General features: G+C 37.2%; 1 protein-coding gene and 1 long non-coding RNA gene across 2 annotated transcripts in view; one reads left to right on the forward strand and one right to left on the reverse strand.

The window, feature by feature from the left end:
* Window positions 1-1,514: 1,514 nt before the first annotated feature.
* On the reverse strand, window positions 1,515-16,012 carry adgrl4 (adhesion G protein-coupled receptor L4). Its single transcript, XM_044201126.1, has 16 exons — window positions 15,858-16,012; window positions 15,311-15,454; window positions 12,358-12,507; window positions 11,451-11,600; window positions 11,010-11,080; window positions 9,681-9,860; window positions 9,129-9,312; window positions 8,856-8,969; window positions 7,993-8,192; window positions 6,076-6,255; window positions 4,677-4,880; window positions 4,068-4,288; window positions 3,440-3,506; window positions 3,206-3,297; window positions 2,850-3,018; window positions 1,515-2,030 (listed from the first exon to the last, which is right to left on the reverse strand). Exons 1-16 carry the CDS (start codon window positions 15,901-15,903, stop codon window positions 1,968-1,970), a joined length of 2,235 nt encoding a protein of 744 aa, XP_044057061.1. The 5' UTR covers window positions 15,904-16,012; the 3' UTR covers window positions 1,515-1,967.
* A 3,773-nt stretch (window positions 16,013-19,785) lies between these two features.
* The window catches only part of LOC122878389, a 33,312-nt gene continuing 30,071 nt past the window's right edge, over window positions 19,786-23,026 (forward strand). Inside the window, exons 1-2 of the long non-coding RNA XR_006378470.1 lie at window positions 19,786-19,858; window positions 20,360-20,455. This is a non-coding gene — a long non-coding RNA (uncharacterized LOC122878389). The remainder of the gene's footprint in view (window positions 19,859-20,359; window positions 20,456-23,026) is intronic.

Here is a 23,026-nt window from a genome sequence, read left to right on the forward strand (position 1 = left end):
TTTGTGTAAAAAAAAAAAAAATGTTTAGGGAGTTTCTCACAGACCAACAGAGATGTAGACCTACAGTATCTGCATGGACTCGAACACATTATTGCCCAGAATTTAAACTAAATCAGTGCATACATAACAAGCCTCTGTGTACATGGGCAGGTGAGACATTGGTGCACAAGAAAACACAGACAAACCAATTATTAGACAACCAGGAACAAAGAGGTTTAGTCAGGGTCTAGTGTGCAAGGCTGAGATGTGTCCTCTAAAACAACCAAAGGTTGGACTTGAGAGTTGGGTAAACATACAGTAGCACATGAGTAAGTATAGTACATACTGCTTTCTGGCTATTCCGATAATATGATTATTGTAGGATGTTGGTGCCTTGTCTCCATTCATTCATTCAAGAAATCTAAAGATAACTATTTTTAAATACATGAATTAATAATTAATTAACACACTGCATGATATTCCTGTACTGTCTCACTATTGGCTCACCTCTGATATGTTTGTTAATTACATTATGAGCAATTAGAGACTAGACTGAGGGCTTTTTGGTTGGTTTAAGTTCTCATTAAAAATCGTTGATTGTTATATTGTAGTTTTGCTATGTTGGTTGTTATTATATATGTTGTGTTGGTTTATTTATTTGGGATTCAGACAATTTATTAATTAAAAGTCACGATATAAGCAAATTTACTGTAGACCGGAAGAGATTCATAATGTCAGTAATTTTATAAATTCCATTTGTTGTCCAACCCTAGAAAGATGTTAGGAGACAGCTTGTTGAGAATTGCTGTGGCATTAAAGGGACAGTTTACCGCAAAATCAAAAATACATTTTTTTCCTCTTACCTTTAGTGCTAATTATCCATCTAGATTGTTTTGGTGTGAGTTGCAGAGTTTTGGAGATATCGGCCATAGAGATGTCTGCATTTTTTCAATATAATGGACTATATGGCACTCGGTGTGTGGTTTTCAAAGCGCCATAAAACACATTTGAAAAACTCAACAGCAATGTCTCTCTTCAGAAATCACGACCCGGTTGCTCAAGATAATCCACAGATTTGTTGTGAGCAGTCTCATGTAGGAAGTATTTTCTTTCTACTGATAGTTCCTGCATGAAACTGCTCACAACAAATCTGTGGATTATCTTGAGCAGCACAAAAAAATGTTACAACACAGCTCATATGGACCAACAAGCTACAAACAAACATAAAAAGATACACAAAGAGGAACATTTGCCTGATCATGCAGACAAATATTATAAACGGAAAGTGTTGCCAGCTATGAGAGTGTGTGTTAGGCCTTACAGTGGAGAGAGTGTTCCTCATTATGTCCAGTAGATGGGGCCATTGGCCTACCTAATTGTTATCATGTACGAGAGAATGGAAACAGTCCTCACAACAATTCATCTTTAATTTACTGTACACTTAGTTGTGTGATGTTCAGAAAGGGAGGGTGAAGAATGCATTAAACAAGACTATTGATTTTGCAAATAAAAGGAGTGAGCAGCAGAGATATGTGTTAATTTGCCACATTAATTTTAATAATTTACAAATCAATTTCAAACACAAGAAAGGAACAAAGACAACAGACTGCGTAGGATATTTGGAGTGTAATGCTGATATCTGCAAAGACATTAAATTAAACTGAAAATATACAAAATATTTTGATTCCTGTATTACTCTCAGATAAAATGTCTTTTGTGAAAATGTTGATAGAGTTGTATGTTTGCATTGTACAGAAAGACCTTGAACATAAACCAGGATCATGTAGAGATGATGGCAGTCTTTTAAAAGAGAATCAAGACTTTCAGAAAGTACAAATGCTACGTGTTTTCATTTATTAGACATCTGTATAAACATTTCCTCCCACATCATTTTCCAAAAATGAAAGCATGAGTCACAGGACATTGCAGAGCTGTAGTGTTGACTATTATTGTACAAGTGCAGATGATCAGGCTTTGGTCGTATTCATTCATCTCAGGCATTCAAAACAACATGGCACGTTTTTGAAAAGCCGGTAGTACTCATCCTGAATCTGGAACAACATATCCAAAAAGGTAGGATTTGGATGAAAACATGTCTTTGTTATAATATAATATAATAATCAGTGGTTGAGTGTAACTAAGAACATTTACAGTGTAGTACTAGGAATGTAATTGATTTCATTTTGTACTGTACTTGAGTACAGTACATTACACTTTTATACTACATTTCAGTGGGGAAAACCGTACTTTTAACTACCTTTCACTATTTCACATTTCACAGCTATACTTACTTATTACTTTCAAAAGCCATTGTGATAGAATAAAATAAAAAATAGAATTAGCTTTACCTTGACAACATTAAAATGATGCTTACATGTTAATGAATCTGTAATAATGTTCCTAAAATATACAGTATACTGTATATTGATGTATATATACACAGTATATGTTAAATATAACTATTTTGCATAATGAGTAGTACTATTATTTTTGATACATTAAGTACATTTTGATGCTAATACTTGTACTTTTACTTATTTGTAATGCAGTATTTCCTTCATTGAGGTATTGCTACTTTAACATAAGTAAAAGATCTCAATACTTCCATCATCAAATAATAATATAATATAATATAACATGATATGATATAAAATAATAAAACAGTAAAATCTGCATTTTCTAAATATCAAAATGGTAGTAGATTTCCTATCTATCAATATACCATCATGAAGCTTGTTAGCAAAGCATTTAACTCTCATCGCCTTGATCCGAACTGCTCACTGTCCAACTATATAGTCACCTGATGAATGTTGAGTAAATAAATAGAAAAAACAAAATCAAGGGAAGCCTAAACAAAATGAGAATGTTACCTTTCTGGGCAGGACACAGAGGAAGATGAAGATGAACATCCCCTGGAAGGTGTTGGTGATGGTGAACAGATAGGCAGTGAGGGTGGTCTCATTGAAGATGTGCAGTACTCCAAAGGTCCAGGTGGCTCCCAGCATGAACAGCAGAGCCAAGGCACCACGGGCACAGGACCTGAGGGCGATAACACTGACTTTAAGAGAGTGGGTGAACGCAACAAACCTTTTTTAAGTCAACAAACTTAGTTATTTGATAGTGCAAGAACACCACATGACACCAAAATAACCCACCAGATGAGGAACTTACAGCTTGATTTTCCATATTATTTTGACCTTCTCAAGAAGAGTGCAGATAATCCTACCTGATGTTTTCATAGTGGCTGATTTCAGGCTTTTTCACAGCAGTATGCCGGTACACCTTGTAGATGATTACTCCAAAAGCCAAGAGATTAACCTTTAGTGGAGACCGACCAAAACAAACATGACAAACAAACATGATCAAATGAATATTTATCTTTGAAACAATCCCTATTTGATGATTTCAATTAATACTTGAACAGTCATTTTTAGGTTGTTACGAAGACATCTGATCTTACCAGAATGATCAAACACGCCGGCCCAATGAAACTCCATATGAAGTGGTTTTCTGTGCTCAGCCAACACCTATAACACAAATATAGAAAGTGTTATTTAACAAACACTTTTATTGACTGAATGTGTGTTTTAAGATCTCTTTGTTGCAATAATCCCTCCTCCTGCAGAAGCAAAACTTTATATCATTTGTCTAATCTAGCCTAATCTTAATAATGACAACATTGTATGGGCTGGTACATATCCTTCTTATCTTACAAATAGAAAAGCTACCTCTGCTCACAGGAATGAACAATCAGCACTTATTTTGCATAACCTAAATCTTTTAATTATATTTTGCATTAATAAACAACAGACTTACTTTTATTTATAGATTACAATTCAAACTCTCCACGGTACTCAAACCTTTCAGAAGTTATTTTATATAATTCAGTTATTACCTACAAACATCTCCAACTTCCTATAAGTCCCTGCAGGCCAAATTTAATCTCTGTCCACTTGTATTTATAATGAATGTAATTTGTTTATCTTTCTTCCATGAAAAATGCAGAATGAGTTTAAAAAGAGATCTTTGTAAAAGTCTATGTCTTCCCACGTCTCTATACAACAGAAGCTGCAATATTTTCCACTTACACTTTATCAGTGCCGTAATACTTGTAGCCGAATGTTGCTGAGATGGCCACCACCACTGCCGGGCTTCCATAGCCAAAGATGTAAAAGTTACGGTGCAGGAAGCCTTTGTTGTAGATGACGCCAACCACAATTAAGTACAGATGGATGCCCTCGATGCACATCCAGGCAAAGGCCGCAAGGAAGAAATAGTGCAGCAGCCCCGCAATAACAGAGCAGAAAAGCTGCCAAGAAACAGACAAAAGAAGAGGGAGAGAGAAAGAGAGAGAGAGAGAGAGACTATGTGTAAAAATTGTCATTTGCACTCTTTGCACATATTAGTTTGTTTGTTTAGCCTAATTTATGAGTAGATGTATTGCTAATCTTTTGGCATTTTCATGTAAAAAAAAATCATGTCAGAAATAATTGTTGTTCAACTGAACAATAAGCAAGAGTTGAAGAGTAAGTGAGAGAAATTAAAATGTTCCATACCATCTCATGTACTCTTACAACTCAAATAAGGTTTTTAATCAATGAAATGGCACAGTAGTGGGTCAGGCATACACACACACACGCACACACAGACAGGAGATTTCCTTTGTTTCATTGGGTATAAGTGCATCCAGAGCTCACCTTATGTGTGTTCATGTTGATGCCCACCAGGAATATGAACTCGGCCATGAAGAGGCTGCAGCACAGGTTCTTGTGGATAGTGGTTCTGGTGCTCTGGATCTCACTGAAAAACCAGAAGGTGAAGATGCACATGGACAGACAGATGAGGGAGATGATCATCCCCAGCTGGGTGATCCGGGTCAGGATGGTATAGTGGGCCACCAGCTGAGAAGCAAATGGAAAGGGAGGTGTTTCATTCACAGTTTCATGGTATGCTGAAGTTGTAATTTGTTGTGTTTTCTGCTCGGAATCATTTGATATCACATGGGTATAGGCTGGGGTTACACCAATATGTTGGGTTGCAGGCATACTGGGCCAGTTCTGGTCCTGCTGTATCAGATATCAGCCAGTTGTTGTTACATAAAAAAGGTCATGCAAAAAGGAAAATTTTATTTTGAATGTTTCATATTAATTTTTCATTTATAAATACACTCCCTCATTTAGTTAAAGCAGTGCTCCTAAATCTCAAAATGTCCCCAAAAAGTGAGCTGGGATCTGGGATTTTGGGGGCACAGTAGAGTGCTATAAAACAATGGGGAGTGTATCTTTAAAAGTTGTGGGTGGATATCTCCCAGAGTTTCTTTGCCAGTCAATATGTGTAGTGAGTCACCTTGCCTTTCAGAGCTGCTAACCCTAACAGAGTTTCAGTGTTTTTGGTTTCAGTGGAGACTTTTTGACTTTTTCTGTCTCACAATTTATCAAGAATATTATCCTGAGTGTAACTTAATACTTGGAAGTCTTGGATTTAAAAAAGAAGAAGAAAGAAATTACTATATTATATTACAAGCTGGCACAATGTTGTCAATTAGCACCTTCAACAATACTGGTTTTGGCCAAGTGCACACAGAGGTACGTCTAAATAGTGTTTAATCTAAATATTGGAGAAACATACACAGAACATTCATAACAAAATTATATTTTAGGTATTACTGTCATTTTATAACAACAAAACTATCTCTTAAAATGAATAAACCATCTAAAAACCCATTGGATTATCTGAAAATATACAGATACAAATATCACAAAGATGAAATTTGGGCTGTTTTTCATAGCTCCTGAAAAGTTGCCATTTTGGAGAGACATGGTTTTCACGGGACAGCAACAATATATGATCTACGCACAAAAAGAATATATCACTTATTATGAAGGTGAAATATACAGTCAAGGTGTCACTAAAAATATGACTTGCAGAATCCAGACACAAGATTCAACTCTTGCCCTCATTGAAAATTAATTTGTTCACCATGATCGTTCTAAAATAATTTAAATAAAAATTTAAAGCGCCAGTGGAAAAATGCAAAAAAGGAAATTCCTATGCACCGTCTCTGTACAGGTGTATCTTTAATGTATGATCACTCACATTGGCTCGCCCAGAGGACATGAGGATGGCGAAGTGTGTGAGGTGATTGCAGGAGCACGTGGTTGCATTGCTGTTGACATGGACGGTCTTGCAGCCGTGAGTGGCCCAGCGGCCCTGCAGGCTGTCCGGCTTGTACTCCCAGAAGGCGCACTTCGTCACATCAGCTTTAGTGTCTATGGGCTTTAGGGAATAGAGAGGAACAAAGATGCTGTTAACTGTGGATGGTGGTGCTTTCATTAGTTTTTGTACTGCACTGCTTTCTGATAAACCACCAACAGGGGGTTAAAAACAGACTCACACACAGTCTCATCAAAATAGCACTTAAAATGAATTACTATCCATCCAAAGTTTGAGTGCAAGTATATTTAAAATCTAAAAATCTATAAATTCACTACTGTTACTTTAGTGTCATTTTCATGGCTTGTCCAATTATTGCTGTGTTTTACATTGGCTTTTCTTATTATTCGTCTCACAACTTTATGACTGACTAAAAATAAAATTCCAAATAATTATCATGCATGACTTTGGGTCAAAATGAATGGCGCAGGGCATTGTGTGCAGCCATGTATGCAGCACACAATGCCCTAAGGGAGTGGCAGCTCACTGTAGGTATTTTTGTGGGAAAGGAATCTCATTGGGATGAACAAATGTACTGCAGTCCAAATATGCTGAAAAAGGGCAATTTTTATATCATTAAAACTCACATGAACACATTGAAAGCAGGGGTCAACACATTTTCCATAAATGATTATGTGCAGTTTTGCTTACAATTACAGTGATCCACACAACATCCACATTTGCAGTAAAAATAAACATTGACATAAATAAATAAATTAAATTAAATTAAAATGTGGTCCAGTGTTTGTCTTCACTTTCATTCTCTAAATCTTTACTATGTTTATATTCAATTAAATTTGTATGAAACCCAGTTGGTGTAACATTTATAATATTATGAAATTGGTCATTTGTACCCTTGAATCACAAAAATTTCTTTCAAATTAATGTGTGCAGCGTGCCACAGAAATACTGAACAGGGGCAAGCAAGAAAAAAACCCAGCGCGTCACAGGAAAATACCACTTCGCTAACAGAATTGTCTGCACGAAAATGGACCCCAAATTATTGATTGTTGCTCTTTACAGGCAATTTACAGAGGATTTTCACTGCTCAACATAAATCAACACCTCCTTTGTTAGGCTTACGCCTCAAGGGTCCAACAAAAATAATGATTTCACTTTCTCATACATTTTAATTATCTTAAAAGAAAATACCAGTACATTAACTTTTAGGGTTATTTCCCTCATCACTCGTTTTCCTCCATCATCTATTCACCTTTCCTCTTCCCCTTAACTGAGAGGTCATTGCAGAAATACATGGTGCCAAATCTTAAAATTTCATAAAACATTACACAAAGCACTAACTATTCCTCCCATGTGACTTTGTTTTATGTTTGACTTTAATGGAAACAGTCAGTCTGGGAATAAGGAAACTATTCCTCACAGCGAAAGAAAAGGCAATGATGGCTCCAGTTTGACAAGGATATATATGATGGGATATTGATATTTCAAACTGAACAAGATCCTATTGGAAGCTAATGTTGATAAATTAGACATATATGACACAGAAAAGGTAGCAGCGAGTTTAAGGTGGCAGGGAAGTGAAGAAAACTTTAACCTAGATTGGAAAGATGGTATTTCAGTTTCATGATCAGCTTTAATAAATCAAGTTGATAAATAATTGAATAAGAAAGAATAGTGTGAGATAAGATCCACCAGCCATACCCGAGTCTAAATAAAAACCCACTGGCAGATTGTCTTTTGCACAGAAACACTGAAGAAGCATACATTTTGAAGGTATACATTAAGAGTGCAGAAGTGAAAAACAATGTAGCCAGCCTCAGCACTCTGTACAGTCTTTACCTCGTTGTGTCTCAGAGTGAAGGTGACATGGTCAAGCTGGTAAACATCAGCAGGTTTGACAGCTGCTGCTATGACTTGGGAGATGACAGTGATTTCCCCTGTTCCTGCATACCGCGAGTAGTCGGTGACACCTGGGTCGCTGCTCGGCTTCAGGATGCCACTGATGCTGTCATATCGCACAAACACCACTGACACACTTCCTGATGGACAAAAAAGAAGTTGAACAAAGACAGGAGGGACTCTAACTTACTGTATTTTTAATCCAACTTTGGGCTAAGTTAAGCCAGTCAGTTAACACTCTCTCTAAGATCACGCAGAGCAGAAAGCTATTTGGGAAATAATGGATTTATTCAATGTGTAAATTTACCAATTTGCAATGAAATCATTTAACTTAATACATATAACATGATGGTTTGATCTGTTTCTGCATGTAAGAGTGTGTCAAGACAGGAACTAATGTTGGATTTGATTTAAATATAAAGGTTCATAAAAAACATTTTCTTTGCATGTTGACACCCAAATACCTTTGGTCCAAGTTGCTGTTGCTTGTGTAACTGTTGCCATAAGGACAAGATAGACTTTCAGATTTTTGGATGGGTGACTTGTCCCAAAATTGCTGAGATTTTATTAGACCGAATTTTAATATATGACCCTGAAGGCATCAGCAAAGAAAAAAAAAATAGACTTTACAGGATTATATTTTAAAATTTAGAGAAAAAATATTTGAATATTTACTTTTTCTTTGGTGTACGACATATGTGGCATATGGCAACACATAGCAAAACAGTACTCCATGTCCACCCAAGCACACAGATGGTAACAACTTTTAACGTCCTTTAAACATTTAAACTAGGCTGCTTTACCATTTCTGTCCTCCTCTGGTCTCAGTTTTGGAGTTAGAGTTATATGATCTCCTGCCATGGAAGCAGACAGTTTGGGTTTCATGTGACTTGCATCAAAGGTGAAGAGTTTCAATTCTGTGGTTGAGGAAAAAGAAAAAAAGGGATATCAAGGAATTAAAAATATGCAAATTACAGTTATCCAAAATCTTCTGTACACAGGTGGGAATAAATGGCAGGACAATTTAATATAATTTGAGTATCTGTAAGAGCGATCTGCGTTATTAATTATCTCACCCATTTCAGTGGCTTTGATTTCGAGCTCAGTTGGAGTTTTGTAGTTTATGGCCAGTGCCAGAGCATTTTCTTCAACAGTATGAAGCAGCTTGGTGATGGTATGTTCCCGACGCTCCTCTTTCATTCTGTTCCAGGCCACCAGTTCATCCTTCTCCACCAAGTTGTTTACTGCTTTCACTAATTTCTTTTGAAAAGATGATTTTTCTGTGTGACTTGTATAATAGTATAACATATATATAACATAACATATGACTGCACTGCAATCTTTCTTTAAAAAGCTGTCTACACAGTGGACACATTTTGGTGTCCCATAATGGTCAGCTTTTGAGGATAACAATAAGCGCTCATAGTCTTTTGGCAAAAATTTAAAGATATTACATACTGGCACAAAATAACATTGGCTAGCTGCTTCAATGCAAAAGTACTAAAGTCTCTAAATTGTATTTTGCAGAACTGCACAGTAAATTTTTTTCCTAAACCATTTCAAAGCATAACTGCAGTTCAGGCAGAACTCCAAACGTTGAATGAGAAACAAGAATAAACAAAGATTACTGTAAGAGTTGAGTTGATGACGGATGGTTTGACAGTGTAGTACTTTTCTCCGGCAGCCAGTGTTGATGTGGATCGACTCAAAGCCTCAACATATGCGATCACTTCCACTGAGGTGAGCTCGCCGGATGTCTGCTTGGCAATTTCCTTCAGTAGACTCTGGGGCTCCGTGAGGTTGCTCATCTGGGATAGGGAAAAGAAGTATTTGTGTTCAAGTACTTCAAAGAGTAAGTATTTAATGATATCACATTCCTGTAATGTTCTCATATTACATCCAGTCCTTCATGATATATTAACAAATATTGTTATTGTTAATACTGTATATTTACATCCCTGATACTTCTGCAGCTTTTTTTTTTTTAGATGGAACTGGTATGTAGTTCACTCAAATTTGCTCTCAATAATGTGCACATACATATTTAGCAAGTTGGAGATTCCCCACAAGGAGGAGCTATTCCTATAGGATAGAAAGGTTACAGGAGCAGTTTAGACACGTCAGTATCACCTCTTGAAAATAATGAAAGCAACAGCTAATTTTAATGTTTGTGCCTCCTGCAGGCAATGAGTGTTGCATTTTTTCTTACAGCTGCTGTTTCGTTGGCGTGTATGTCAAATAAAATAAATAAAATTAAATACAATTTTATATCATTTTCACCCACTAAACTTTAATCTCCTTCCTTCTCCAGTAACCAGGAGGACAATCCTGGAGAAAAGAGGATGCATGATGACACTCTTCCCAATATTCCGCAGAAAATGTTAGATGTTAGTAAAAAACAAACGTCCTGAAAATTCCTGAAATACACACCGACACACACGAAGCAGCTATTTATCAAAAAATAAAGAAATGTAACACCCATGGCCTGCAGGTGCCCTGCTGTAACTTTTCTTGCCTGTAGATGTCAAGATGTTAGCCACTGAAGGTCCAGAACTGCAGGTTTGAAACTACTGGCACTGCAGGTGGCAGCCAGATAATAATGCCGTGTGTCCTTGTAACTGTATAATATACCATATTATTATCATCAACCGGTAAACCCACTTTGTACTTTACACTTATTTTAAATTTATACTTATACCCACGTGGTACTTAATTTATCTGACCTGTATTATAGTGTATTATATTTTCTGCTTAGTACTTCTATTCCTGTGTGCACTGACGTGATAGTGAGCTGCTGTAACAAAAGAGTTTCCCCTCTGGGATCAATAAAGTATTTCTGATTCTGATACAGGTTCAGCCTTTCATCTCATGTTTATCTCATTTCTCTCCAACAGAGGGCAGTGTCATCACATCAATTTTTACTTTATTTGGTTGAAATCCTGAGGAGGGGTACTTACATAGTCAAGTGTTTTGTTGACAGTCTGTGTGATGCACCCGATGTTGTCATGGCAGTATTTTTGGGGATGCTCTGGAAAACAACAATTACCAAAAGTATCTCTTTAATTGCTTAATTTATTTCTATAATTTTACCAGGTTAAAGCATGTTACAAAGTCTGAATTGCATAAAACCTGCACAGGCATAACATCACATGGCTCTCTTTGTTATCAGAATTGTGTAAAACATCAGAAAATTTAAGATTGCACAGTTTATTTGATGTATTGCATAATAGATTCTTCACAAAAAATGTTTTTATAAGGCCAGTTCTGTGTTGTGTGTGGATGTGTGAGAGAGAAAAAAAAAAACAAGAGATGAAAAAAGATGTATGTCCTTGGATGTAAGTACCAGTGCGTATGTGTTGTGTGTGTGTGCGTGTGTGCTTTTCCATCCGCATACCAACCTTTACATCTTACTCCTGTCTCTGGATGAAAGTCCTTAGTGCCTAAAGTTGGGATGTAATCACGCTGACAGGTGCAATAGAAGGATCCATTCGTATTATGGCAGTGTGAGTTTGGTCCACAGACCTGTCCTGACTTGCATTCATCAATATCTGAAAGATGCAAATGAAGAGTGCAGCTCCAGTTAGATAAACACAATATGAATAAAGTGACAATCTCAACATAACTGATTGCAAAATAAACAACCACTAAATACAGATGTTAACAGACATTTCTCTAAAGTATTTCTACTGCAAAATTAGTGAAAGTGACACTGAAAGTGAAGTGAAGTTAACGATTTATCTTCATATAAATACAGAATGTGGTGTACAGTAAGCAGTCCTACTTATTATATTTAATACACTGTACAATTGATTTTGGAAGAGAAACTGCAATTCTTGCAAGCATGTTATGCATTTGAATATTCCTAAATCAGTTTCTAAAAGCAGCTACATGCTTCTGCACTGTATTAAATGGAGTGTACCACCCAGTTGGAGATCTGCAGGAATACTTTGTGCAATAGCGTGGGTTAAAGGTGCTGTTCTTCTGTTGCAAATGGAGCAAAAGACCTCAGGTGGTTACTCAGAAGAGCAGATGGGAAGGAAGGAGAAAAGGCTGAGAGAAAAATCACTTCCAACATGTTTATCCTCCTCAGTACAGTGAAAGAGAAAACAGTCACACACACACAGTCTGGACGCCCTCACAGCTGTGTGGTAACTGCTTTCACGCTCACTCATATACACGATATCATAGTTGCACGTGAGGTCCTCTGTCAGTACAGTTTATAATATGTTACTGATCATTACAATTTGTGACCAAAACACATTTTTTTGTACTTTTACAATACTGAGCGAGTGAATCTGACATTACCGATACATTCAGTGCCATCGTTGGGCTGGAACTCAGCCACTCCTGTCGATGTGTATCCAGAGACACACGTACAGAAGTAGCTGCCCAATGTGTTGGTGCAGTTCCCCCTGTCCCCACAGATATTAGTCACATTCTGGCACTCGTTGTCATCTGTGGTGAAAAGACAAGGATAGAAAGTAAACTAGGTTAAAGGAAAAGAAAAAACTCAAATAGGCTTAAAAACTTTTGGGGGAAAAAACTCATTGGATCAACAAAGAAAATCAAACATCTTTGCAGATTTAACCAGCTGCTTTCATGTTGCTTTGCCCAGGCAATGGATGATACCAACTGACCAGCAGGCTTATGACCAGAAACAACAGGGAAGCAGTTCAAGTCTGTAGATATACATCCTCATTTTTGTAAAAATAAAATAAACATTAAAAATTCATGTAAAAGTATTTAGATTTACAAAAATTAACTAAGTCAGACAGTTAAAACCCTTGTTCATCTGATCCTTTACGTGGACATGGATATTTTGTATTTAATCCTTGGACATTATTAAACTGTTTTATCCTTCTTTAATTAATTGTACTGTAATAGTTTCCTTTTTACTTTGTTCAGTATACCAGTCTCTGTCCTCCTTCTGCTTCACTTCCTACATTTCCCAAAAGGTCTTTCAATATACTCTAGAGAAATGCCTGAACAGGTAATAGGCAGCTGTTCTGTAGGTTTCTGTTGGAGATATTTGGAGATAATTGTAGTTGTGTAATGACAAAGCACAAAGTGCAAGTTTATCAAAAGTATAGCTTTCCTTACTCAAAAAGCTGTAACTCTTGTGGCTGATTTGTATTTTGGTCTGCAGTTCGTGAAGAAATTGAAATCTCTGCTCTGTCTCTTCAACAACACATTTCTTCTTCTTTGACTGCTGAACATTATGCAAAATGGCTGGACTATCAGAAAGCCCTGGCTCTTTGACAGCAAAAACTGGTGTTAATCCTTTATGTTTAATGTCATATAGAGCAGTGAGTTATCTCTGCTTGAGTAAAATGATAACACCACAAAACACCAAAATTAGCTTGGGACATGGTGGCAGCATCTTGACATCACCATCTCTTTTCCAAAAATAGAAACAGGAGCGACAATTTGGTATGATTATTTCTAGAGTAACGTAACAAAGATTTCCTATATTAATCCATTCATCTATTTAAGAATGCCTACATTTGAAACTGATCCTTGAAACTTGATGATGCTCAGTTGTGGTCTTGTCTCAGGCTCCACTTAGTTAGTCTAGTCTTGATTAAAGCCTTGCTGGCACTAACTTATATGCATTTACTGTTCACATTTGTGATTGCTGAGCACTTGTTTGCCTGTGTTTGATTTTGAGGAACTCAAATTACTTAAAATATTTTTCACTTTGTTGCCCAGATTTAGAAAGCACCAGATATAGAGCAGTTTGCTGTGGATGCAGCTGTGGCCCACACATTACAGAAAGTGCAGTTCCAGCTTTATTTTGAAAACACACCTTCCGTCTCTGCTCCCCCAGTTTATTGGAAATGACCTGGTAAGACTTTCCATTGTTGTTTTTACTTATCTAGGTATGATGGGCTCTGTGCTCTTCCTCTCCTTTGTACCTTTTGCACAAAAGCTGTCCGGTAAAGGAAATCCTCTGCTCTGATGAGAGAGGTGACTATATCAAAAGAGGAAATACCTCCATAACACACGGGACCCTTGAACCGCCATTGTCGCACAAACATTGCACCCATATATTTTAGGATTCACTTTGATGTCTTGGTTTTATCTTCAAGTTCTTTCATTTTGTTGTTGAGGAAAATGTTAAAAACACTGAATGGATCAACTTAACAATTACATTTGCATTTTTTTTTTTTAAAGTAAATTTTAATAGCAGTTCAGTCTTTACACCCAAATGTAATGCAGCATGAACTAATTCATGGCACTTTTGCATTAAATTAATTCACATGCCAAATGAACGTAATTATTTTAAAATCTGCTACTACATAGGGACTCCATTGACTCTTAACTTCACTGTGCCTTTTTGTTTTAAAATCATTCCCTACAGTACTCACATTTTGATTCATGTTTGGCCCTTGAAATATGCAAGCTGTACTGTGATTGTGATCAGGTTTGGTCAGGAAACAAAAAGGGTTCCAGGAATTCTAAACAGCCCAGAAACATAACAGGAGTAACAATGCTGACTGAGAGGCGCTGGCCATTAAAAATGTTACTAATAAAGCTGTACCGTGGAGATATTATTTTCACATTGCAGTGTTTTCTCTCTAATTAACTCTCAATGAGGTGAGCTGCCAACTAGTTGGTAGGCAAAACAAAATACAAAGACAGTACAAACTGTATCTCAAAGAGGGATTGACACATAAACACATAACACATAAAGCTGTTCAAATTACTCACACAGATCTTACTTAAACTCACCCACATGGTGCCTTCATGTTTTGAAATGGCCAAATGAATTATCAAACTCAATCACAAGAAATAAAGCAATATTAGATGGAAAAAATGTTGAGATAATAAGAGAAAAAACAGCTGCAGAAGAGCAGTACTGTTCAGAACATGCTGATTTGTGTTGATCAAATCACCACAGACAGTGTTTTATTTGTGTTTATGTGAATCCCTTTTTAAATTTTGATAAAAATTGAATGGGTTGTTGTCATGAACAGGCATCTTAAGAAGTTTTAACACATCGAGTGCCTGAGATATTTTTTACTGCTTACATCCTTGTTATTTTGCACTGCACAGTCAATGCTCTAAAAACATTACATGAACCCACGTGTGTACAAATATTGGCCTAATGCTTTTGTCTGCTTATAATGAGCAGTCACAAACAACAAAGGCTTCCTAAAATAGTCAAGGCTTCCATGACAGCTACATACAAGGCTGGTTGTACGCATAATTGTAAATTCTTAGTAATGTATGGGTGGCTTTGTATGGTCATATTCACCATTGCAAAACGTTCCATCTCCAGTATATCCATGGTTGCAGAAGCAGGCGTTGCTTGATCCATTCTTGCATGTTGCAAGTTGTTTGTGACAAGAATCACAAACGTTAAAAAGGCTGGATAGGTCCATCAGACTGGAGAGCCATGCTGCGTAGACACAAGTACCAGACACAAGAGTGTGTATGTTTAACTTATACCATGAAAGTAATATTCCAAACCATGTTGTGCTTTTTTAGCATCTGTGGTGCCAGGAAAAATTGGATCTTTATCACTGGCTGCTCTCATGTAACCACACAGGATCCACTGAACAAATCCGTTGAACTACAGTACATACAAGTTTAGAATACAGCTTATGTAGTAACACAAAATTATGTTGTAAATGAAAGAAATCACAACATCAATTATAATCTTAAATTATTTACAAATAGTATATCAATCTCAAGTGTGGCCTCATCACATAGCCCAAACCCATATGGAGACCCCATAAACACAGATACATCTACTACTGTCTCCTTCCCTGCCATGCTAGAGGATAGAAAAGCTCACGTACCTGTCAAAAGTACAAGTTTCATTGGCGACTTGAGCAAAGACTCCATACTTGCTCTGGGTCTAGATTTTACTTTTAGCACAGACTGTGGTGGGCTTGCTGGTGACGTAGTCCATTTCCTTGCATCAGTTTTCCTGTTTCCCTAAACCTGGCCCTTCCTGTCTTGATCTTTAATCTGCTTTCAAAAACATGTAGCCTTCACCCTCCCTTCAATAATCACTCCAGTACCCTGTACACTTTTTCATTTGGTTCCACTATACGCCTAATATAAAATAATTTTTAGCAGCATTCAGTCACTTTTTAGTTGCGTTGTTGACACTGTGACTTATGTCACCATTTTGGAAGCCTCCATGCGATTGTTCTCACTTGAACACATACAGTAGGCTATGTAAACAGAGGCCAAAACAACACTGACCAACTTCACGGAAGGACGATCCCCTCCCTTCCGCATAGGACTGTACACAAATTCGCACACACACATTCCACTGCTGTGTGTACTCCAGTGACCATCTCAGTTTTCCTCAGACAGACGATTAAATACTTGTAATTCCTCCAGGCTCTTGCTACTGAAACAAACTGGGGATACAAGCCTTCAAATTTCAGTTTATATGCTAAATACTGTAATGCAGATTCTTTAGTCTAGTGTTTGATGTATATAGGGATTTGTGTTTTGTGTTTTTTTTAATGTTTTTAATATTATTAACAACTAACTTGCCTTGTACAGTATCTATGAGTCACACTTTGTTTCAATCAAAAGAAAAGAAAGTGAAAGAAAAAAGATCTAGTCTTAACAATGGCCCAGTTTTTATTTAGAGTCTTTATGTCTTTTTTTCCGATTGTCTTTTAAACTGTCTGGTCGAACACACATTTCCTCTAAAACAGTGATCCATAAAGTTGTTGAAATATTGCGCAGTTTTCTATTGTTCACATTTCTATGCACAGAGCCTTTAAAAGACAGTGTATTTCCATCAGCAGTAATAGTGTTGCTGGATAGAAATGGCTATATAAACAGACTTTTAAGGCCCTTTTTGCTGCAGTTATATATACTGAGTGTGCCTTTGAAGATAAGCAATAAAACAACATATTTTATTTTTGTTTCTTTGACACCTGTCATGGACTAATGACCCCATTCTCTGTGTGAGAATGGGGTCATTAGAGTTTGAATGAGCAGGGCTGGGTGCTGTTTAGTTTTTGTTGGTGGGTTACTGACACACAAAACAAAGTTGTGAGAAGCAGCTTACCTAATGGCACATGCCAGTTTTAAGAAACGTCAAAGCCATCCATTTCAAGTGCAGATATTTATCATTTTGCTAATCCACCACGCCCAGGAATATCAATACTCAGAATTGCTGTTTTAAGGCAGTGGCAGTTAGGAAACAGGTGAATTCAAATGTGAAACAGTAACAATAGTCAAAAAAGAGAAGTAGCCATTCAGGTGTAACTGAGGTCTTTTTATACCGCCTTCTACTTCTGGGCACACAAACACATTCATTGATGAATAGTTTCACTTGGAAGATAAGTTCTTTGTTGACTGTATTGCAATCTTTGGAGGCGTTTTGAATTGCTTAGGCAAGGCGTTTAGTTTGTTGCTGAGAAAGGCAGCTGCTTTGAATGACACCATTAGAATTGCACTGCATTACTGTCCTGGGAAAGTGCTTGGTGAAACCCACATCTGAATGTCTCGCTCTGACACTATCCTAATAGTAAGGAAGGAAGTGATGTTGTCTAGAACAAACCTGGACTGATTGCACCCTTCCTCCTCTGCTTTTTTCTCTCAGGAAATCTCTCATTTAGTGAGAAATTTGTGAAGTTCTCACAGGAGCTTGCTTGCTCCACAATGACATTGTAAAAAGACACCTAAGAGAAAAGATCTCTACAACTGTGTGGAGGCAGCCTTGTGTAAATGTTTCCTCTTTTCCTTTCCTTTTACATGGATATGGAAATTTTGACTGTGCAGTAGCAGAATTTTGCGTGGGTTTCTGTGTGTGTGAGCAAATGAAGAGTGTTGTTTATGCTATTCAGGCGATATTGAGATTTGCAATACAGAGTACACTGGCGAATCTATTTTGACACTTCTCACACATATCTGCTCTGATGGTGGCCTTATGTTCAGCCATGATGGGAGGACTGAACGCTGGGGCACAGATGGCAGCAACTGTCTCATAAACTTGGAGCTCTTGAATATTTCAGTACACAAGGTTGAAGAGACAAAGCACGCTCTCTGCTCGCGTTCAGACATGCCAGCTGCTGTTTGAGTGGAGAACCCTACAACATTTACATTACACTTAAGTATAGGTGGTGCGCTTTGACAAAACAGTCTGCACTTCATTCAGAGGAAATATCCATCCTAAAACTGAAAAAACACCTGTCAGGCATCACAAGAGTAAAAGGCAGTAACTTTAGTTTTGGTTGAAAATGAGATTTTGTCATTTTTGTTTGTCAGCATTTGGTCAGGGGAAGATAAGAGGATCAAGAATATCCTCTTATGAAGTCAACAAATCACCACAATTTCAGAAGTCTTTTACAAGCTATTTGGCTGACCAGTAAAAAAGAAACCGTAAAAGCAATTTTTGTCAGCTTGGATGTTTTGAACTGTACTTTAGGAGACCAAAAACTCTCTCTTACATACATATAAAAGCTGATACTATGACAATACTTATAGGCCTTCTGCATTATAAATCATGTAAGTGGCACACAGCTAACATTATAGTTGACCAAACTTTTTGAATAGTAATGTTAGATGTGTTTAGCAAAGCTTTGCATTCTGTGATGTCCTAAAAAAAAACTACCATATAACTGCTTTTTTAAATCAGTACCCTGTTTATATTGAAAGAACATCCTGGCAGGGTTTTCACTGTTAGGAAATAAGAGACACATTTGTTTATACTGTAACACTACAAAATAAATAAATAAAAAGTCCATGTCAACTTTATTTTGTCTCATATTAGTCATAAAATGTAGTTCGACCAAAAGCAACAATTTCAGCAGGTCAGATGACTGATTGACTGTAAATTAAGTGTTTAGGTGTTTCATAAATTTCCCACAAACATGGCAATGTCTTGAAACAAGGTCAGCCGGGTAAAGAAAATCAAGAAAGTGAGATGAAAACTCTCAACCGATTGGCAGGCTTTAATTAATAATATTACTGCCTAACAGTGTTGGAATGTAACTAAGTACATTTACTTAAGTACTGTACTTAAATACAAATTTGAGGTTCTTGTTCTTCACTTGAGTCTTTTCTTTTCATGCCACTACTTCTACTCCACTGCATTTCAGAGAAACAAATGTACAAATTAAGATTTTTGCACACAAAACATACAAAGAGCTTATAATAATAATAAATGATGTTTTGTTATAAATCAAACTTCCCAACAGTATATACAAGTAGCTACAGCTGAAACGATTGGTCAATTATTCAATTAGTTGATTGACAAAAAATTAAATGGCAACTATTGTGATATTAATTTATGCAAAAATATTATTAAATTTTCATCATTTTAATAATTTTAACTGATTTTTACTTGATTAATCAGGATGGAAAATTGTGTATTGTGTGAAAAAGCATATTGGCCCAAATATAAGAAACATTTCCTATCTCGAAATTGTAGATTATCCAGGCGTCATATAAGGACTAGACATTTAGGTAGCCTATTCATGACAGCAGGTGTGCTTCTTAATTGTTATTGGTAATTCGTGTTAAGGCCACACAGGCATTTAAAATGGTGAAACTGTATGGCAAAATAATTTTATTTCAATGGAATTCCCGGGATCAGTGGAAGTAAATCCTCACAAATGTTTATGCGTTGAACTTTGGTGAACTTTAACACCAAATGTGCGCCGTTGACCAATAGCAAGTCATCTTGACAGTGGTGATGACCTTTGAGATAAGGGAGAGCCCACAATGGAAGAAGTTATCATAGCTTATTACCTTATTTACTTTTATTTAACCCTCCTCTTTTTGTTGAAGTACAAACTGCTCCACTGTTATGAGACAGGAGTTGATGGTAAGATTTTGAAAAAAAATCTTATCGTCCCGTTAGCATCCAAGCTAGCGAGCTTTGAGAGCTATTTTTCTCCTTCACTAGCTCTTTATTGAATTAAATTATGTCGTTACAGTCATAAAAACAAAATGCTGGGGGGTACAGTTAAAGTACAGAAAAACTAGAAATAAGCTTGGACAGCTAATGTGACAGTCTAAAGTGTGTTCAGCTTGTTAGCCTTTAGCTTATCAACGTCACCAAGCTAACACTTAAGTTACCTGTTTCGTGAAGATGCATGGATGGATTTTGGTGTGTGACTGGACCTTAAGAGATTGAAGCTGATACTTTTAAAAGATAAATGCTTATAGGTTGTTTGTAGCCTTAATATTGCTAGGATAGTGAATTTTTTTTCTACAGTGTGTCTGCTAGAGTCAGTTGCAACCCCAAACAGTAACTAATAATAATGATCTCAGTTTAATTTAGCTACAAGAGTTTTTTTTTGTGTGGTGAGTTTTGCTGCCACAGAAGAAATAACAAGTGGAAAGCATCAGTGGACTTTTTTACGGTAGAAATGGGCCGGGCAGAACCGTTTGCAAACCACCATCACCATGCTAGAAAGTGGTAAGTCTAAAACACTCAAAAGCTAACGTTGCCAATCAGAGAAAATTGTAACCGGACAGTATATCCACACACATCTAACAGAGGTGTTTGTTTGCCACCAAAATCATTATGCCATTATTAATAGTGAGGCTTAACGTTAGCTAAAGAGCTTTGATATGTGTAAACCAATAACAACAACTAGCTGGAGAACCGGACAAATTCAATTTTAAATGTGTTTGACATCTTGATGTCCAACTCTACTTACAATGGGAGGAGTAGCTAAAGATGCTTTTTTAACATACAGTAGCCTACATAAGCTACTGCTCTTTGCTAGATGTTGCCTAGCAATGGAGTTGGCATGAATTCTAGATACAGGAACTATGGCTGTGTTCCCAATCACTACCCTAAAAAGTCCCACAAAAAGTATTTTTCACAAAAGACATTTTGGCATGTCACAGTAGGAAAGCCACAGGTGTAAATAATACAATTTTTGATGGCTAAATTAAATTTTACAGCTTCAGTTTCAGGGTCCTGGTATTGTGAATGCTGGCTTACTGTCACACTGTCATGGCTTACTGGGACACTTGAACACAACGGAACCATCAGTAATGTTATCAGTAACACTTGTGCCTTTTCCTCTGTGTCACTGTTGAGTGTCTAATATATAGGGAGTAGTGAATGAGTGAACAAGTGAGTGATTTCAGACACAACTTATATTTAATGAAATTTAGAACATAAAAGCAGGTTCAAAACTTGTTATATAAGTAAATGTATGACTGACATTTTTTATATGATTTCATCTGGCATTTTGTTGGTAAGTGGCTTTGCCAATAAAAGGTGGTTCATTGACTACTGTCTGTTTTACAACACGTTAATTCCCATAAATAAAACCTCCCATTGCTTTCAAAAATGGATTTATAGAATAGAAATAGAATTTATATTTCTAGCATCAACTAACATTAAACAACATTCTCTCTAACATGGCATGATAAGTCTAGTTTGTCCTTAAGTTTAGTTTTGCCTCTTTACTGTAACTACTGTAGATGTGTAGGCAGACAGTAACTCCAGCACAACTTGAGATGTTAAAGTGTTGTTTGCATCAAGTGTGTCTTCACCACCCACAAACTGTATTGTTCCTAAAGATTTAGAGATGTACTGGAAAAAGGGGGGGTTGGCTCTGGATTCAAGCAGCTGCCTGTTGGTCAGGAGTCAGGTTAGGGTCTGCTTCCTCTCACATCCGGACAATAGGAACAGAGCAGCAGGCAGCATTGTCCTCCTCAGCCTGTGAGTGTGCCACACGGCTGTCATATTTCATATGTAGTGTGAAGGGCCTGATTGTTATATAACGTACCGTAAATACTAAGGGTCTTTGACTCTGTTTTTATAATTTTTTGACCTTGATAAACTCTTGCTTTTTATGCTATCTTAAGTTAAGATGACACCCTCTGTGGATCTGTTGGTTCTGAAAGCAAACTGGTGAGGGTCCAGGCTGGCTGGGATGTTGTTCTTTGTGTGCTATAGAACCAGTTTCTCAAAGTACTTCATCATAATAGGGGTTAGAGCCACAGGGCGGTAGTCATTTAGACTAGATACTATAGACTTTTTAGGTACAGGGACGATGGTGGCTGTCTTGAATCAGGTGGGAACAATCTCCTGTGACAGTGATATGTTAAAAATGTCAGTAATAACATCAACTAGCTGATTGGCACATGTTCTTAGTACACGGCCAGGGATGTTATCAGGCACAGCAGCTTTACTCATATTCCCTCTCAGCGGGATTCTTCTCATATCCACTGTGGATACTGACAGTGGCCGGTCTTCTGGAGGCGGAGTAGACTTTACAGCTGACTCTTTGTTGGGGAGATCAAAACGAGCAAAAAATGTGTTTAGCTCATCTGGTAATGTGGCCTCACACATGATGAGGGCGCTCCTGCTTTTGAAGCCTGTGATGTTTTTGATCGCCTGCCACATGTCTTTGGTGTTGTTGGTGTTGAGGTCTCTCTCTAGTCTCTCCTGGGGAATATTCCATCAACGCAGCTAATGAAATCTGTGCTTAATTGAAAAAGCCCAGTTTGAATTAATGTCGACTTTGACTTAAGGCTCAAGCGTTCCACTAACACAATTTAGCCGTGTTTAGTCAACATTAACTCAAGCCAGGCTTGAACAATCTAGCATTGATCACACACACGGTAGGGCAGATAATATGGTCGACATGATATCTTAACAATAAAAATTCCACATCTGAGGAACAATGTCCATCCACTTTAACTGCATTTGAGCACCAATCATCATTGATGTAAACACAGAGACCGCCTCCTCTCTTCTTACTGGACGGAGTCTTGTGTTCTGTCAGCACGGAACAAGTTCTGCCCGTCGAGTGCGATGGCTTCATCCGGGATGTTGTGATGCAGCCAGGTCTCAGTAAAGATGACGGCACAGCAGTCTCTGATTTCCCGCTGTTGAGTTAGCCTGAGTCTTATCTCATCCATTTTACTTTCCCGGACATTAGCCAGGAGTAGACTGGGTAGTGGAATAGCCTTAGGTATGCAGCATTTACAGAATATTATAAAAAAATAAATTCAACAGTTCTGA

Source organism: Siniperca chuatsi, linkage group LG6 (genome assembly GCF_020085105.1).
Source record: "Siniperca chuatsi isolate FFG_IHB_CAS linkage group LG6, ASM2008510v1, whole genome shotgun sequence".
Taxonomy (NCBI): Eukaryota; Metazoa; Chordata; class Actinopteri; order Centrarchiformes; family Sinipercidae; genus Siniperca; species Siniperca chuatsi.